Source organism: Balaenoptera musculus, chromosome 11 (assembly GCF_009873245.2).
Source record: "Balaenoptera musculus isolate JJ_BM4_2016_0621 chromosome 11, mBalMus1.pri.v3, whole genome shotgun sequence".
NCBI lineage: Eukaryota > Metazoa > Chordata > Mammalia > Artiodactyla > Balaenopteridae > Balaenoptera > Balaenoptera musculus.
The window spans coordinates 52,449,670-52,468,367 of record NC_045795.1 but is presented as its reverse complement, the minus strand read 5'-3'; the positions used below and the strand labels follow the sequence as shown (position 1 = coordinate 52,468,367).

Sequence of the window (18,698 nt, the reverse complement as noted above, 5' to 3'; positions counted from 1 at the left end):
CTATATGCCCTTTACCTAATTCATCAATTGTTAACATTTTGCCTTATTGCCCTTATTTGCTCCATAATCATGTACATCTAATAATATGTATATTATGTATTATGTATAATTTTATATATAAACATATACATATGATCATTTGAGAGGAAGTTGCAGACATTATGCCCCTTTACCCCTAAATGTTTCAGAGTGTATTACCTTTTTTTGTGTGTGTGTGATTTTTTTTAACAATTTTTTTTTAAATTTTATTTATTTATTTTTATTTTTGGCTGTGTTGGGTCTTCGTTGCTGCACGTGGGCTTTCTCTAGTTGCAGTGAACAGGGGCTACTCTTCGTTGTGGTGCACGGGCTTCTCATTGAGGTGGCTTCTCTTGTTGCGGAGCACAGGTACTAGGCGCGCAGGCTTCAGTAGTTGTGGCGCACAGGCTTAGTTGCTCTGTGACATGTGGGATCTTCCCGGACCAGGGATCGAACTGGTGTCCCCTGCATTGGCAGGCGGATTCTTAACCATTGCACCACCAGGGAAGTCCCAGAGTGTATTTCCTAAGAACATAACCACCGTATTGTTATCAAAATTAGAAAATTTAATCTTGATACAATATTATTTTCTAATCCATAGTCTATATTCAACTTTTGTTAATTGTCCCAATAATGTTTCTTGTAGCAATTTTTTTTCCTGGTTCACGATCCAATCTGGGATCATGCACTGCATTTAGTTGTCATTTCTTTTTAGTGGAGGCCTGGTTTTTTCCTTGCTTTTAACATCTATCATTTAGTATTCCTAAAACCTATTGCAAATTACAATCATTTTAATAGAACTTTAAAAATATTAGAAATGTAAAGTTAGCTAAATTTTTACACTGAAATACAGATCATAACTGACACTGGGGGACTTCCCTGGAGGTCCAGTGGTTAAGACTCTGAGCTTCCAGTGCAGAAGGCTCGGGTTCGTTCCGTGGTCAGGGAACTAAGATCCCACATGCCACGTGGTGCAGGCCAGAAAAATAAAAAAAAGAAAGAAAAGAAAATAACTGACACTGGAACCTGAGGAAAGCTCTGTTAGGACCACAGTGGAAAACAGGTCATTCAAAGGGAGATTGATTCTTGTTCTAAAACTTTATTTACTTATTTATTTTTAATTTTTGTTGGAGTATAGTTGATGTACAATGTTCTGTTAGTTTCTGCTGTACAGCAAAGTGAATCGGTTATACATACACATATATCCACTCTTTTTTTAGATTCTATTCCCATATAGGTCATAACAGAGTATTGAGTAGAGTTCCCTGTGCTATACAGTAGGTCCTTATTAGTTATCTATTTTATATATAGTAGTGTGCATATGTCAATCCCAATCTCCCAATTTATCCTAACTTGTGCAAAGCCCTGTTAGGATAGAAAAACAAAGTTTTTACCTGTTATTGGGCCGCATATGTCTCTTCCGTTCATTGTTCTTAGGCTACTGATGAGGCCTCTGTGCTTCTCAAGCCACCTTTGGTGAAGGATCACTTTTGTTTCTGCGATTATCAGTGCTCTTTCCCATCTTTCAAGGACTGATCTGGTTGTACAAATTTATAACAAAAAATTACTAGAAAAAATAAATAAAAATAGACATAAAATTCACATCTAATTTTTTCATTATTAGATGCAACAGACAAACTTTCTCAAATTGCTATAAGTTTCCAAATACCTACTCTGAATTTCTGTACTTACCTTATGTCACTGGTCCTCGGACCACACTTAGAGTAGCACCGGTCTATATCAGAGCATGCCGCATATATGGTTGTATATGTGGACATCTTTCTACTGGAAGTGATTCCCTATGGGGTGATAGCCTTCTCAAGGTCATTTCATATTCCCCACAACCTGGAGCAGGAGGTTTACACACCAGCACACACTCTATATGCACACTTGGACAGGAACTAGAAATAAAGTAGGCACAGAAGCATGGCCTTGTAAAAGTAATTCGGGCTCTAATAAACTATAGTGGAAAAGAATATGAAAAAGAATATATTTTGCTGTACACCAGAAACTAACACAACATTATAAATCAACTATACTTCAATTAAAAAATAAAAATAAAAAATAATTCGGGCTCTGAAGTCAGGCAATGAGGGACTTCCCTGGCTGTCCAGTGGTTAAGACTCCGTGCTCCCAGTGAAGGGGGCTTGGGTTTGGTCCCTGGTTGGGGAACTAAGATCCCACATGCTGCACAGCAAGGCCAGAAAAAACCAGAAAGCAACAGAAAACAAGTAAAGGACTAAATGGCGAATACCCTTGTAACCACCCTCTAGTTCAAGAAACAAAACTTTGTTGCCCTTCCATGGGGCCCCTCCCAATCTCAGGCCCTCACCCCCACAAGTAACCACTATTCTTGACTTTTATAATCGTCACTCACAGTGTTAAAATCCAGACTAAGTTTTAAAAAGATGCACAAGTTGTAAAAAATAGTGCTAAAGAAAAAAATTATTCTGACACTTGCTAAAATGGTAAGGAAGACTTCCTTCAAGACTTTTTGTAATAAGGGTCAACTCTACTGCCATAGGTGGGGAGGGATGGGTCTCAATTCTAAGTACAGCAAAGATAGCTGGGGATTTACAGCCAGCAGAGAGAAGGGCTTGTTGGTGAAAAATTATAAGAGGAGATCTCAAGGGATTCTTGCTAAGGGGAGGTCAAGGACTTAGATGTCAAAGAGAGGTGGGGTGGGAATGAGGACCTTGATCAGATAACAAGAATTGGGGGATTGTTCCTAAACTGACTTAGCAGGATTCTTTGCTAAGGCTGGACAATGCAGGGCCGGCAAGGACAGGACAGGCACAGAAGGCCAAGGTCCAGGTCTAGAAGAGTCTAAAAGAGTCTCTAGTCAGAGGAGCCTAATTAAAGTTTAGTCTAGGAGTCTGTCAATAGACCGCATAATTTAACCGTACATTTGTTTTTTTGTTTTGTTTTGTTTTTGGCTGTGCCCTGAGACTTGTGGGACCTTAGTTCCCCTACCAGGGATCAAACCCAGGCCACCACAGTGAAAGCGCCGAGTCCTAACCACTGGACCACCAGGGAATCCCCTAACCCTACATTTTTATTTTTCAAAACTAAGTTAACAATATAAAAGTCGAAAATATTTAAAATGAGTGAATTTTGTGGAATGTTAATTATAACTCAGTAAAGCTGGAAAAATACATATATTTGAAATCGATTTCCCTAAAGGCTCCTTCCTCTGAGAAAAGGGGGATTTTCAGAGAGTTCGGGGAACTAGGTAGGAAAGACTTAACTTCAGACTCATATCTAGTGGTTAACCAGCGGTCCTGGACACGTTAACTCACAGAGTAGAGACTTCGTTTTCACGAGTGTAAAACTTGGATAAAACTTGTATTTTATGCTCAGTTGACAGATCTGCGTCATCGTAGGGATGTTGAGAGGCTCAAGTGCAAAACTGAAAGATGGGAGGTGTTGCTACTCTTATCTCTCAAAACCCAACGATGAGATAAAAATTCCGCAGCCCCTGGTGCTTTGAGGGTTGGCATTCGGAAAGATTTCGCCACAGTTGAAACACACCTCTAAATATATCAATAACCTGGAAAAGTGGTTCTCAAACTTTAGCATGCATCGGAACTACCTGGAGGGTCCTCGCCCCTAGAATTTCTTGGGCGAGGACCTGCTATTTCCATTTCTAACACGTATCAGAGACAGGATTGGTCTAGGGAACCACACTTTCCAGGCCCCTGGTTTAGTCTTCCGGACAGCCCCGTAGGCAGGGCTGGGAGTCCATCTAGCCCACTTAGGTTTATCTGGCCTGAACTTCCCTCTTCTGTCCTGTCAAGGGAACCAGGGAGCAAGGAGACCCCTGTTAAAGGCCAATCCCGAGGCGCGTTATCAAGCTGCTGACAGCCAGGCCTCCTGAGGGTCTTTGCAAAAGGCCCCTCCCTCCGGCGGAGGCCTCCCGGGGCCAGATAACACCATCCTGCTGTCACGCGGCCGCGCTGGGCCCCAGGCTCCCGCCTCCCTGGGCTCAGGGCCCGGCGGCCGCTGGGCGGGGCGCGGGGCGGAGCCGGCGCGGGGCGGTGCCAGGCCGCGGGTCCTCAGTCAAGTGACACCCGGCGGCTGCCCGGGCGCTGACTGTGGAGCCAGGAGGCCGGAGGGTGGATATGCCGGGGGTCGTTCGCATCCTCTCCCTGCTGCTGGTGCCGCTGCTGCTGGGCTCTGCGCGTGGCTTGCACGTAAGTCCACAGGACCCCCGCGCAGGAATGATGGATAGGGGACAGGCTGGCGGGGGACCGGGCTGGTGCTGCGGCCACCTGGGGTCCCAAAGGGCGGAGGTCCTGGGACCCCAAGGCGCGCCCGGGCCCGCAAGGCAACCGGGGGAGCTCAGGCAGGGGGCTGAGCCGGCAGAGGGCCGGCCGGGCAGGGCGAGCTTCCTTACCAGTAGCTCTGTCGCTCGTGTGTTCCGCCCCTGCCGCCTCTTTTCGCTGGGACCTACTTCCTTATTGGTGCAATGAGGGGCTGAGATGAGGTGCTTTCCAGCTTTGCGGGTTTCCGGGAGGGGAATTCCAAGTAGCGCGCGTTCTTGGAGGGCGCCTTGGGCTCTGGCTTGGCGCGCCCTCCTTCGCCAGCGGTCTGCGGAGCGCTCCGGAAGGAGAAAAATGGGGTCAGGAGAGGCCCCCGCAATGGGAACATTGGATTAATTACCTTCGAGGTGTTCTCTTTTCGGACATTTCGTGCCCTTCTCGGCCCTTCCCGCCGCCTACTTTTAAGGCTTGGATTTTACAAACCTTCAGGGTTTGGCGGTGGGCACGAGGCAGGCTGCAGGTAGCCGCCAGCGTTGCTGGAGGGAGGTCTGGCGGGGCGAGGTGCTGGGCGGTGCGGGGCGTTCACCATTGCGGGAGAAGAACTACAGCCTCAGTCCACCCGGCAGAGCTAAGGCAGGGGCCGAGGGAACTCCGAATCGCTCCTGGGAAGGTCAGCATCACGGCCTTGGAAAGGTGGGGTGGATCTGAGGGGGGAGGGACCGGGGGATTGAAACGGGCGCCTGTCTCTCTACACGTTCAGGGAACCAACTTTGGTTCCTCCAGAGTTCGGGTGGGCTGAGTCTGGGACTTGTTTTATAAGTGGAAAATGGTGAACTTTGACTTGCAAATTACACCTTTGATAAAAGGCTTTCAGTAAAGTGCGTAGGGCAGGGGGGAAAAAAAAATATATATATATATATACATATACACATATTTATCTTAAACCGAGGTTGAGAATCTTATTTGGAAAACAACTGTTGAAAATATTTTCATTTGGGGTTCTTCTTGGGAAAAGGTCACCTCAAATGACTATTTGCTAACCTTTGTCTACCTGGGTCTGTGCTTCCCCTGCCCCAGTTTTTTGTCTGGGAGCCCTGGAGTGGGAACTAGCAAGCTATGAGAGCCACAAGAGAATAGTTCAAGGGTTCAGTGGCAGAGAAAGATGGGGAGAAGGCAGATCTTAACCAATATCTAGGAGGGTTGTGAGACGGGAGGGTTAAGGATTTATGGAGGAGGAGCTGGGGGACAAGGCAGCCTGCCGTGTCGTGGTTGCTCATTATCCTTGAGCAGCATCAGTCACAGGGGCTGCCCTGTGACTGCCAGGAGGCTGTCTTCACCCCAGGAATCCTTATGTCAGGTGTCTAGGTGTCCCTCCTGGGCCTAGAGCTGAAAAAGATACCAGCCGACTAGCTTTCCATGATTTCCTTCTTTACATTTATTTACAACAGCGGTTCTCAAACATTAACTGTCCTAGAAGTTAAAACCGAACATTTAAAAATATTTATTAACTTACTTAAGAAATCATAAAATCATTATATGTTAATAAACTTTATATATTTCTTGAAAAATAATATTTCTTCCCAAATTTTAGGGCGAAGAGTGACATTGTACATTTTTCCAAATCTCTTTCATGTCTGTCTTAATAGATGATAGTTGGATTCTCATAGCTACTTCTGCATTCAGTCTTGCTATATCACATGTCATGTAGCCTCTGGAAAACTTCACTGTACACTCATGAGAGAATGATTATGGCTTAGTACTGTTTTTGAAAATAGTTTTGACTTAATGGACCCCCTGAAAGGGTCTCCCTGGACCACACTTTGAGAACCGCTGGTTTAGAATAATGTTTTTCTTATTATAAAAGTTCATATGCATTATGGAAATACCTTAAACATACAGAAAACTGTAAGAAAATGAAACTGCCCATCCTGTTATAATCCAGCGTGTTTGTATTTCAATAATAAAATGTAGCAACTGACTGGTATTTGAGTGGCTTGGATTCAAGGTGGGTTGGGCAGGTGTAAGTGGCCTTCAGGTTTTGACTGGGGACAAGGAAGCTCTCATATCCCACAAAGCTGACGCCGGTTCCTGGTTGCAGGCGGAGCTGACCTGGAAACCTGTCCTTGGCCACTGTCCTATCTAAGGAGCTCACCTTCCAGAGCCCGCCTGCACAGAACTGGCAGGGGACCCTCTTAGGAGCAGAGGTGATGGCGATCTTCAGGCAGCTGTCCCTGGGCGCAAAGGCCGCCCTGGCAGCCGGCACTGTCTTCGTGTCCATGGTCATCTCCCGCTCCTACCTGGCGGAGAGCCTCGAGCTCAGGGCCTGGCGGTGGCTGTTCCGCCTGCAGCTCGCCCTGTTTGCCAACTCGCTCATGCTCCTCGGTTCCCTCTACATCTGGCGAAGCACCGTCAGCAACCTCAGCCACTCCCCTGCTGCAGAGTCGGCCTGTTTCCAGCTTTGGAAGATGGCCATTGTGGCCTTCCTGGCCCTGGCCCATTCCAGTTTCTTCACCATGCTCTTTCTAGTGGCCGAGGAGCCCTATCTCTTTTCCCTGGCGGCCTACTCCTGCCTCGGGGCATACATCATCATGGTCTGCTTCCTCTGTACCCTCAGTGGCATGGAGCAGGCCTACCAGCTCCTGGCCTTGCACGCCGGCAGGGTGGTGGGCAGCCTTGACAAGACAAGGAAGCTGGCACTCAGGCCAGCGCTGGCGGTGCTGGTGACCGCCGTGCTCAGCGTGGTAGGGCTGCTGAACGCTGCCCAGCCCCCGGCTGTGAAAACCGTGGAGGTGCCCATCCATTGGCTGCCCGCCTCCATGGACAACCTCAAGATCGCGCTGCTCTCGGACATCCACTTGGGCCCCACGGTGGGCAGGACCAAGATGGAGATGTTCGTGAAGATGGTGAACACGCTGGAACCGGATGTCACAGTGATTGTGGGTGACCTGTGCGATGCCGAAGCCTCTGTCCTCCGGACGGCCGTCGCTCCTCTGGGCCAGCTTCGTTCACGCCTCGGCACCTACTTCGTCACGGGGAATCACGAGTACTACACATCAGATGTCAGCAACTGGTTTGCGCTGCTGGAATCCCTGAACGTCAAGCCCCTTCACAATCAGAACGTGAAGATTTCTGCCACCCAGGCCCAGCCTGGCGGGGGTGAGGATGATGACTGGATCTGCTTGGCCGGGGTGGACGACATCGAAGCAGACATCCTGCACTACTCTGGCCACGGCATGGATCTCGAGAAGGCTCTGGGGGGCTGCAGCCCGGACCACACCACCATCTTGCTAGCTCATCAGCCCCTGGCTGCCAAGAGAGCTCTCCAGGCTCGGCCAGATATCAACTTGATCCTTTCTGGGCACACTCACGCTGGGCAGATCTTCCCCTTGAATGTGGCAGCCTATCTCCTGAACCCCTTCTTTGCTGGTCTGTACCAAGTGGCCCAGACTACATTTGTTTATGTGAGCCCAGGCACGGCCTACTATGGGATACCCATGCGACTGGGCAGCAGGGCGGAGATTACAGAGCTCATCCTGCAGCGGGTTCCCTGAACTCACCCCTGCCCCGTGCGCCTCCTCATTGCCCTTGCCCTCCGTCCCCGACCCTCTGCAGAGCAGACTGCCTGCTTTATCCCCTCCAGTCTCTCCTGCCAGCACACGCTTGTCACAAGACTGGCTTGCACCCGTGATCAGTGGTGGGGCTGCCTGGCAAGTCCAGGCGAGTTAACTCTATAGATGGCCATCTGCTTCTTTCTGTGCATTTGTGAGGCCCCTAAAGTCACATGTGTAGGAACAGGCATCTATTTTCCAGATGATGTGGAGTAAGCCCTCCTTCTCTGCAGAACTCATGGGGATGAACTGAATCAGGGGGTTGCTTGAAGGGGATGCCTGTGGAAAGTGGAGTAGGGAGGGGACTCTTGGTATTTTAAAAGCCTCTTTAGGACTTAAGCAGTTTTCAAAAGCATTGATCCAGAGCTTTCTGGGGAAGGGGCAGTGTGGCTAGGTAATCTGGGAGAACTGGCGAGATGGAGGCCCCTCTGGCTGCTGGAGAAGAAGGTTTTCTTTTCCCCCCTTGGTTCTATCAGAGTCACCTTTACTGAGAGCATCAGCCAAATCGGCTGGAATATAGGGCTCATCCTGTTCCGGGCCTTGAGTGATGCTGTCTGATTGGCTGTGCTCCTGGGCCTTTGGGGTTGGGGGTGGGGTGGAAGGATGGGAACACTGGTAGGTGAATGAAGGTCATAGTGCTGCTGCCTAGGAATTCAGAGGGTGTTTGCCAAACTTGGCTCCTTTTATACAACACCTGGATGAGGTGATTAGGGACAGGCGACTTTCCCCAGCTGAGAGATGAGGGAACCGAGGCAAAGGGAGGTAGAGCACTGACAGCAGCACAAGGGTTATGGAAGATGCCCGCTGGAAGCCAGGTGTTCTGCCTCCCAGGACCAGTGTTCTTCCCACTGCCTGATGGTAAGTAGCTGTACCCTGACAGGCGAGGACAGTGTTCAAACACAAGTAACACTGTAACGAGAACAAGCAAGGGCCTATAACCTGATGCCCTTTTGAAGTGGTCTGCTTGAGGCCGATTTCGGTTCACAGTAACTACGTGAGCCAGACGCGGAAGGGGGTCAGCCAGTTTCAGTGTAGGATGGTTGTTAGCCTGGAGGGACAGTCAGGAAACTGGAGTGCACACCCTCCACCCCAGGTTTGGGTCAGAAACGGAGGTTCGCTCTCTACCGGTAGGGAGGTTGAGGCTTGCATGGCGAGTGGCAGGGCACTGAGCTCCCGCGGGCCCCAAGGCCTTCCCTCCCTGGGACCCCTGGCTCTGGGATGCTGGGCTGTCCTTCCTGCTGGTGGCTCACTGCCCCCCTTCCCCCCCCACCAGCCTGACCCCATCAGAGCTGTCCGAGCGCTCTGGCCACAGAACCAGATGGCCATCCCTGAGCTGGACCCTCAGAGAAAGAGGCAGGGGTTACCGTGCCTGGAGCAGCCCCACCCTCCCTGGCCGGCCTCTGTGCCAGAGGTAGGATACCCTTTGACCCTGGGGTAGCAATAAGGCCGGATAGACAAGGCCTCACTGAGAATCTTTCCGCAACAGGGAACTCTGACTGGAGGGGCTCACCCTCCTGTTCTCTTGTCAGGCAGCATCGGGCAAATGACCTCACTGAGCCTCGGTTTCCCTCACCCTGAAATGGGGATAATTATCATATCTACCTCAAGATTGTTTTGCAGGGAGGGTATTAAGACATGGCGCAGAAGTTGCTTGTGGCTCAGTCACAAGGAAGCACTCGATGTTGCTGACTTTTAAACATCCCGTGGGGCCTGCAAAGGGGCTGTGTTGGTCACAGGAGCACAGAGAATTTATGGAGCAGCCAATCCTGGGGAACAGGAGTGGGTACCATGCCGCCTGCCGCTGGGGCCCAGTGATTTGTCACAGCAGCAACTGCTGGGGTTGCTTTCCTCTGTCTCTTGCCTGTGTTATTGTCTCCCTGTGCACACTCAGCCTGGCCAGGGCGAGTCTCTCCATTTTCCCCCTTGTCCTCTTGGTTAGTGGAACCCTGGGGGCTCCTGGAGACCACCTTCCTTGTTTCCAGGCAACCAGAATATTGACAGCGGGTCTTCCAGTCAAGTTTAAAATGTATCTTTGAGTTGAGATTTCAGTGGTTTCCTTATTATTTACCCCCTCGTGTTTAATCATCCTTACAGCCAGGAATAAGTTTGCAGAAAAACTTATCCAGAACCAAGGAAAGGACTCTGGAGAGCCTTTCTTTTAACACATTTTGCGGATGGTGGGGTTATAGGAGGGGGAAGTGCTTTGCCAAGGGCAGCGCCCAGCTCAGCTCAAGTTTCCTGACTGCCTTCTCGGTGGCATCACTCAAGCTCCCCACTTCAGGAAGGTCACTTCCAGACCTTCTCACTTTCTCGTGCCCTGACCCCAGTTGGGATCACCCCCAGTCTACACTAGTTCTGCCATTTGTCTTCCACCTTATGGTGCAACAGGTCGTGTGTGTCTCCTGCTTTACCAAGTATTATTTCACTGGTTTCTTGATTTGGGATCTTTCTCATCAGTGCCCTGAGCTGGATGGAATTCGCTTCCATCAGTCCTGCTTTTCATCTTGCACCTTCTTGTCTCTTCTCTTTCCCTGAGTGCCAGCATTTTTCGGTCCTGAGCACCTGTCATCCCTGCTCTGAAGTCCTTGCTTGACTGATTCCTCTCTTAACAAAAACAAGACAGGTCCATCTTCTGTGCCCAAGGAATAGTCAGCAGCACCTTCTCACACTTGGTTTGTGTTCCGTGACGTGGTGGAAGTTTTCCCAGCACAAATTTCTCCATTTGTGTCCAGATATGGTCCTGGTGGGCTGCTCTCCACGGCCCCCTTGGTACCTCTGTTCCCTGTTCTTCACTCATTTACCTTCTTTGATTTGTTTATTTATTGCCGGGGGAGGTGGTGAGAAACATTTACTTGAAGCTTGAAAATGCTTTCAATTTCATTCTAGTTTCTTTTTAAAAATCTGTTAAATGCAAGCTAAAATGAAACATAAAGCTTTCTAAAAATTAACAATAGCCTGTGTACTGTGATACTATTGTTATAAAACCTCAATACATTAATCCTACTGCCATTCATTCCAAACATCCATCCGTCCGACCATCCTTTTTTCCCCTTATTTTGTTTGTTCTTTTGAAAAGCTTTTTATTGTGAAAATTTGGAAGTATTCACAAACTAGAGAGAGCAGCAACAGAATCCCCATCACCCAGCTTCAACATTTGTGACTGTTCTACTGTTCTTTCTCATCTACCCCAGCCCTACACTCTTTCTTTTTTGTCTGGAGTATATTAAGGCAAATCTTAGAAAATATAATTTCACCCTCAAATGCTTCAGTATGAATCCTTTTAAAAAAAGCATATCCATAATGCTGTTATAGCCGATGAAATTCACAGTAATTCTTTAATATCATCTTATACCTAGTTAGGAGACTTAGGGCTAGAAGTTAGGTTTTCTACCTCTTAATAAAAGTATTCTTTCCACTGTCTGAGGATTAGGTGGCTGTATCGATTACAGGTAAGTATAGGATTCAAATGCAGTTAACTGTGTAAAGAGTTAGTTTTCAGTTTTTCCTGATTATCTCAATTGTCTTTTTTGTGTGTGTGATAGAAAAACACATAGCATGGAATTTATCATCTTAGTGATTTTTTAAAAATTATTTATTTATTTATTTATGGCTGTGTTGGGTCTTCGTTTCTGTGCGAGGGCTTTCTCTAGTTGCGGCAAGTGGGGGCCACTCTTCATCGCGTTGCGCGGGCCTCTCATCATCGCGGCCTCTCTTGTTGCGGAGCACAGGCTCCAGACGCGCAGGCTCAGTAATTGTGGCTCACGGGCCTAGTTGCTCCGCGGCATGTGGGATCTTCCCAGACCAGGGCTCGAACCCGTGTCCCCTGCATTGGCAGACAGATTCTCAACCACTGCGCCACCAGGGGAGCCCATCTTAGTGATTTTTAAGTGTACAGTTCAATGGCGTTAAGTGTATTCACATTGATGTACAACAGATCTCCAGAGCTTTTTCATCTTGCAAATGTAAAACTCTATACCCATTAAACAACAACTCCCCTACCCACCCCCAGCCCCTGGTAACCACTACTTTACATTCTGTTTCTATGAATCTGACTACTCTGGGTACTTCATACAAGTGGAATTATACATTATTTGCCTCTTGTGGCTGGATTATTTCACTTAGCATAATGTCCTCAGTGTTCATCCACATTGTAGCATGTAACAAGACTTCCTTCCTTTTTAAGGCTGAATAATATTCCATTGCATGTATATACCACATTTTCTTTATTCATTCATCCATCAGTGGACATTTGGGTTGCTTTCACCTCTTGCCTATTGTGAATAGTGCTGCTGTGAACATGGGTGTGCAAATATCTCTTTGAGACCCTGCTGTCTATTCTTTTGGATATATACCCAGAAGTGGGATTGCTGGATCATATAGTAGTTCTATTTTTCATTTTTTGAGGAAACTGTATACTGTTTTCCATAGCAGTTGGACCACTTTATAATCCCACCAGCAGTACACAGGTGTTCCAGTTTCTCTATATCCTCACCAAATCTTACCTTCCACTTTTTTGTTTGTTTTAATAAATTTATTTATTTATTTATTTATTTATTTATTTATTTATTTATTTATTTATGGCTACACTGGGTCTCTGCTCTGTGCGGGCTTTCTCTAGTTGCAGCGAGTGGTGGCTACTCTTCGTTGCGGTGCACGGGCTTCTCATTGCAGTGGCTTCTCTTGTTGCGGAGCACGGGCTCTAGGTGCGCGGCTCAGTAGTTGTGGCTCGTGGGCTGTAGAGTACAGGCTCAGTAGTTGTGGCGCATGGGTTTAGTTGCTCCGTGGCATGTGGGATCTTCCCGGACTGGGGATCGAACCCGTGTCCCCTGTATTGACAGGCAGATTCTTTTTTTTTTTTTTTAATTTATTTTTGGCTTCATTGGGTCTTTGTTGCTGTGCGCGGGCTTTCTCTAGTTGCGGCAAGCGGGGCTTCTCTTGTTGCGGAGCACGAGCTCTAGGCACTCAGGCTTCAGTAGTTGTGGCACGCGGGCTCAGTAGTTGTGGCTCCCAGGGTCTAGAGCACAGGCTCAGTAGTTGTGGTGCATGGGCTTAGTTGCTCCGCGGCATGTGGGATCTTCGCGGACCAGGGCTCAAACCCGTGTCCCCTGCATTGGCAGGCAGATTCTTAACCACTGCGCCACCAGGGAAGTCCCTGTTTGTTTTTGATAGTCGTGTGAGATGATAACTTATTGTGGTGTCGATTTGCATTTCTGTGATGATTAGTGATGTTGAGCATCTTTTCATATGCTTGTTGGCTATTTGTATACCATCTTTGGAAGAATGTCTATTCAGGTCTTTTGCCCATTTTAAAATCATATTATTTGATTTTTTTTGTTGTTGAGTTGTAGGTCTTTATTATTCTGGATATTAACCGCTTATCAGATATATGATTTGCAATTATTATCTGCCATTCCATAGATTGACTTTTCACTGTATTGATTGTATTCCTTGATGCGAAAAAGTTTTTTATATTGATTGTATCCCTTGATGCGAAAAAGTTTTTTAAGTTTTATGTTCCATTTGTCTATTTTTGCTTTTGTTGCCTGTGCTTTTGGTGTCATATCCAAGCAGTCACTGCCAAGCCCAATATCATAAAGCTTTCCCCCTATGTTTTCTTCAAGGAGTTTTAAATTTTGGGTTTTATGTTTTGGTCTTTGATCCATTTTGAGTTATTTTTGTATATGGTGTAAATTAAGGATCCAACTTCATTCTTCTGCATGTGGATATCCAGTTTTCCCAACACTTTTTGTTTAAGAGACTGTCCTTTCCCCATTGAGTGGTCTTGGCACCCTTATTGATGACCATGTGAGCATTTGCGTGACAGTTTATTTTCAGGCCCCTCTATTCTATTCCATTGGTGTATTTGTCTGTCTTTATATCAGTAACTCATTGTTTTTATTACAGTAGTTTTGAAATCAGGAAGTGTGAGTCTCCCAACTTTGTTCTTCTTTTCCAAAATTGTTTTAGCTACTGAGGGTTCCTTGAAATTCTGTATGAATTTTAGGATGAATTTTTCTATTTCTGTAAAGAATGCTGTTGGGGTTTTGATAGAGATTACATTGACTCTGTAGATCACATTGGGTAATATGGACATCTTAACAATACTAAGTATTTCGATCCATTAACATGGGATGTCTTTCCATTTATTTGTGTCTTTTTAAATCTCAGCAGTGTTTTGTAGTTTTCAGTGTATGAGTCTTTCACCTCCTTGGTTAGGTTTATTTCCAAGTATTTTATTCTTTTTGATGCTATTATAATTGGAATTGCTTAATTCCCTTTTTGGATTGTTAATTGTCAGTGTATAGAAATGCAACTGATTTTTGTATGTTGATTTTGTATCCTGCAACTTTGTTGAATTCATTTATTAGTTCTAACAATTTTGCATGTGCGTGTGTGTGTGTGTGCGTGTGATATCTTTAGTGTGTTCTACATATAAGATCATGTCATCTGTGAATAGAGATAATTTTACTTCTTCCTTTCAAATTGAATGTCTTTTGTTTCTTTTTCTTGCTTGTTGCTCTGGCTAGGACTTCCAATAGTATGTTGAATAGAAGTGGTGAGAGCGAGCATCCTTGCCTTGTTCCTGATCATGGAAGAAAAGCTTGCAGTCTTTCACATTGAGTATGATGTTAACTATTGGTTTTCATATATGGCCTTCATTGTGTTGAGGTAATTTTCTTCTATTCATAGTTTGTTAAGTGTTTTATTGTAAAAAGTTGTGGAATCTTACCAAATAAATTTCTGCCTCATTTGAAATGATCATGTTTTTGTCCTTCATTCTGTTAATGTGCATTCCATTGATTGATTTTCATACGTTGAATCATTCTTGCATTCCGAATCTCACTTGGTCATGGTGTATAATCCTCTTAAAGAGTTGTTGAGGGAATTCCCTGGTGGTCTAGTGGTTAAGACTCAGTGCTTTTACTGCCAAGGGCGCGGGTTCCATCCCTTGTCAAGGAACTAAGATCCCACAAGCCATGCAGTGTGGCCAAAAAAAAAAAAAAAAAGTTGTTGAATTTAGTTTGCTGATATTTGTTGAGGATTTCTGCATCAGTATTAATCAGGAATATTGATATTGGCTTGCAGTTTTCTTTTTTTGTTATGTCCTGTCTGGCGTTGGTGTTAGGGTTCTGTTGTTCTCATAGGATGAGCTTAGAAGTGTTCCCTCCTCTTTAATTTTTTGGAAGAGTTTCAGGAGGATTGGTGTTAGTTCTTCTTTAAATGTTTGGTAGAATTCTCCAGCTAAAGCCATCTGGTCCTTTGTTTTTCTTTGAGATTTTCAATTACTGATTCAATCTTCTTACTAGTTATTGGTCTGTTGAAATTTTCTATTTCTTCATGATTCAGTCTTGGTAGGTTGTATGTTTCTAGACATTTATCTGTTTCTTTAGGTTTCGCAATTTATAGGTATACAATTGTTCATAGTAGTCTCATAATCCTTTTTTTGTGTGTGTGCCATCAGTTGTAATATCTTCTCTTTCATTTCTGATTTTGAGTCTTCTCTCTTTTTTTCTTAGTTAATCTAGCTAAAGATTTATCAGTTTTGTTGACCTTTTCAAAAAATGAACTCTTACTCTCATTGATTTTTTTTCTATTCTCTATTTCACTTAATCCCTGCTCTAATTTTCATTATTTCCTCCCTTCTGCTAGCTTTAGGTTTAGTTTTTTTCTTTGATTTCTTGAGGAATTGTGTCACTTCACAGTTCTTTTGTTTGAATCAGGATCTAAAAACAAGGTCCATATATTGCATGTGATATATTTCTTAAGTCTCTCTAAGTCTATAAGATACCCTCTCTTCTTATTTTGTGCCATTTATTTGTTCAAGTTATCTGGATATTATATCTTGGTATTTCCTACATTTTGGATTTGTGGTGGTGTTTGACATGTACTATCCTTCATATTTTCTGTAAACTGGTAGAGGTGGACATCTATTAAAGTTAGAGCTAGAAGCTAGAGAGATTCATGTTCAACTTTTCTCCTTTTTTGGTAGGAAGACTTCATTGCTTTCAGTGATGCTGAGATTGACCAGGTGTTGTCAGCTTGGCTCCTCCACTAGAAAGTTCCGCATCATCTTTTCGTCTAATGTTTCAGCAGTCATTGATAATTGTTGCCTAAAGTCATTAGTCCAGCAGGGATTGTAAAATGGTGATTTTTTTAAAGTTTGATACATTTAATACAGAATTTAGTAGGCCAGAGTACTAAATAGACTTTCTAGGAGTAATTAGTTGGCTTTTATCTATTCAAGAGACAATGGAAACTTCTTTTACCTCAGTTCTGAATTTTGAAGGAGTTTTTGTGGCACTTAGAAGTATAATCCTGGGAATTCACTGGCGGTCCAGTGGTTAAGACTCTGCACTCTTGCTGCCGAGGGCCTGGGTTCAATCCCTGCTTGGGGAACTAAGATCCCACAAGCCACACAGTGCGGCGAAAAAAGAAAAAGAAGTGTAATTCTGCCTTCAGCCCCCAAAACGATGATTTTTAATCTCATTTCTTCTGCATTTACTAGCTGTGGTTCTTCTACAAAGAATTCTCTTCATCAATTGTTTGGTTATTCTGAAAAAGTCTGTAGCAAAGGCAAGATGGATGCTGGATTCTTCCTCTTTATTCATCAGTTTTCAGAATAATGAGCTGATACCCCAGCAAACTTCAGGGATGACCAATAAGCTTTTCTTTTAGGTGGGAAGGAGTATTATGAATTTGGCTATTTTTGCATATCTGACGTGTTTCAATCTAACGAAATGATAAATCTTTTAATGCTCAAAATATCCCATTTTGAGCCAGTTGGAACTCCTTCAAATTGGCTTCTACGTCATTTTGTGTGGCCCTAATAGTTGTTGATTGTTTTAGGCTTATTTTGTATATATTCTGCCCCAGACTTGGATTAAGTAATTTCTTAAGGAGCCCTGGTTCCTTTTTGTGGGAAATATTTAGACACCATAATTTAAGTGCTAGAGGAGCTAAGTGCTACTGGCTAGTGTCATTTCTTAGCTGTTTCTGTGGCTATTGTGGGGAAATAAATATTTTTTTAGAAAGAGAAAAAATTTTAAGTTACATTATTTTTTGGAGCAGTTTTAGGTTCATAGCAAAATTGAGTGGACGGTAGAGATTTCCTGATTGCAGGGCTTTTACTTAACTTTCTTTGATTTTATGTTTGTTTCTATTTTATACTGAAATTTTGGGTTCCTAACAACCCGATGTAATTACTTATTTATCCTGTTATGTATTTTATAGATTCAAAATAGTAATGAAATATTATTAATAGGATGAAATCTACCAGCTGCAGGTTTATTTGTTTTAATGCAGTTCAAGATGTATTTTTATCCTTAGCCTAAATATAGTCAAAATACTATTTCAAATTCACTTGAAATGATTCTTTCCTCTATGGACAGTTAGGTCTGTTTTTCACTTTTAAGAATTATTTTATATTTTTAAATTTATTTTTTTAAAACTGTGTACTTACCTTTTCTCTGAGATGAGGGAGCAGAATTAAATCTGTAAATGTCTGTGAGTCCTGGAGGATAGGGAACTGATCCTCAACTGTGCTCATTTCTCCTCCATTCTGCCATTTCCCCTTCCTCTTCCATTGAAAGTTGTACTCTTTATCCACAGTCTTTTGAAATGCTGAACAAAAATCTTCTTGGAACAAGACAGGCATAAGTAAATAAAATTAATAAATCTATAAGCCATAGCAGATCATTCACAAATTCCTCCAGATCCATATTGATTATCACCATTCATTCCCTGTGGTGGTTTTTCTTCTACAGCCTGTCTGATGTAATGGTGCTTCCATGACATTTGATGTTTGAAAGCCTCTAGCTCTGGCATTATCAATGTGTGTTTTATAGTTGTCTGCAATATTCCTTCTCTTTCTCTTTGTTCTGTGAACTGAGGGATCTGGGAAGCCCATGTGTGTAAACACCCCTCCACCCCTGTCTTCTCCCCTTCTCTTAATCCCTTTTCCCTCAACACTAGGGTGCTAGCAGCCTGGGATGGTTGGGTCTCTGTCACCCTGGAGCTGAGCAGCTCATGTCAGGAATTCTCCAGGCTCTTGGGCCTCTGTGGTGAGTTGAGAAGGTGTGTAGGGTGCTGGGGATGGAGATCCATGGAATAGGTGCTTACCTGAGTTATTATGAGAGACTTGAAGACGTTAGCATCTTCACGTAATCGGCATGACACATAACCTGTGATAGCACTGAGCTCCTTTTATTTCTTTATTCAGGTTGAGGAATGTGCACAAATAATGCAAATATAATTATTTTTAGTCCTGAGGATTAGGTAACTTGAGGCATGTTCACATTACCTGGTGATGTAAATACCAATGTTACATTGAATTTTTTTTAGAGAAAGGCTTATTCACCACTGAAATAATCTAAACAGTATCATTAACTTTAAAAATGTTGTATTGGACAGCATTAGTTACCTGGTATGTATTTGCTCTGGGGTTATTTCATTTGTACTGTGGTCTTTTTTCTCCAGTGTTATATGCATTATGTACAATACATTGGTTGGGGGTGGGGGCACGGCTTGGAAAGCTGTGGGCTTTGACTTGTTTGGAATTGCTTTTTATTCTGTAAGTTCTGTGACCTCATGCACTGTAAATATTGATGCTAACACACCCGAGCACATGTGAAATAAAAGTGTGGCTCTTCAGTATTCGGTTCCAATGCGAATTAATTAAAAAGGGGTTGGAGGAGTAGGTGTCCAGTAGTTAAGAATCCGCCTGCCAATGCAGAGGACATGGGTTCCATCCCTGGTTGGGGAAGATCCCACAAGAGAAGCCACCGCAATGAGAAGCCCGCACGCTGCAATG

The 18,698-nt window shown here is 44.5% G+C and overlaps 2 protein-coding genes and 1 long non-coding RNA gene across 4 annotated transcripts in view; 2 read left to right on the top strand and 1 right to left on the bottom strand.

The window, feature by feature from the left end:
- Nucleotides 1-502: 502 nt before the first annotated feature.
- On the bottom strand, nt 503-4,505 carry LOC118903586. The gene is made up of 3 exons (XR_005021839.1): nt 4,415-4,505; nt 1,413-1,555; nt 503-543 (listed from the first exon to the last, which is right to left on the bottom strand). It is a non-coding gene; the product is annotated as an uncharacterized LOC118903586 (long non-coding RNA).
- Nucleotides 4,052-18,698, top strand: part of GLB1 (galactosidase beta 1) — a 91,357-nt gene continuing 76,710 nt past the window's right edge. The window contains exon 1 of one of the 2 annotated variants that reach the window (XM_036868770.1): nt 4,052-4,211. In XM_036868770.1, coding sequence (XP_036724665.1) covers nt 4,140-4,211 — 72 coding nt within the window. In that variant the 5' untranslated portion in view covers nt 4,052-4,139. The remainder of the gene's footprint in view (nt 4,212-18,698) is intronic. The other variant, XM_036868771.1, reaches the window with a different exon arrangement.
- Nucleotides 4,919-8,073, top strand: TMPPE (transmembrane protein with metallophosphoesterase domain). Its single transcript, XM_036868772.1, has 2 exons — nt 4,919-4,950; nt 6,379-8,073. Exon 2 carries the CDS (start codon nt 6,488-6,490, stop codon nt 7,829-7,831), a length of 1,344 nt encoding a protein of 447 aa, XP_036724667.1. The 5' UTR covers nt 4,919-4,950; nt 6,379-6,487; the 3' UTR covers nt 7,832-8,073.

Coding starts and splice junctions, on each gene's coding strand:
- TMPPE (XM_036868772.1), top strand. CDS start 6,488: ATGGCGATCTTCAGGCAGCTGTCCCTGGGCGCAAAGGCCGCCCTGGCA.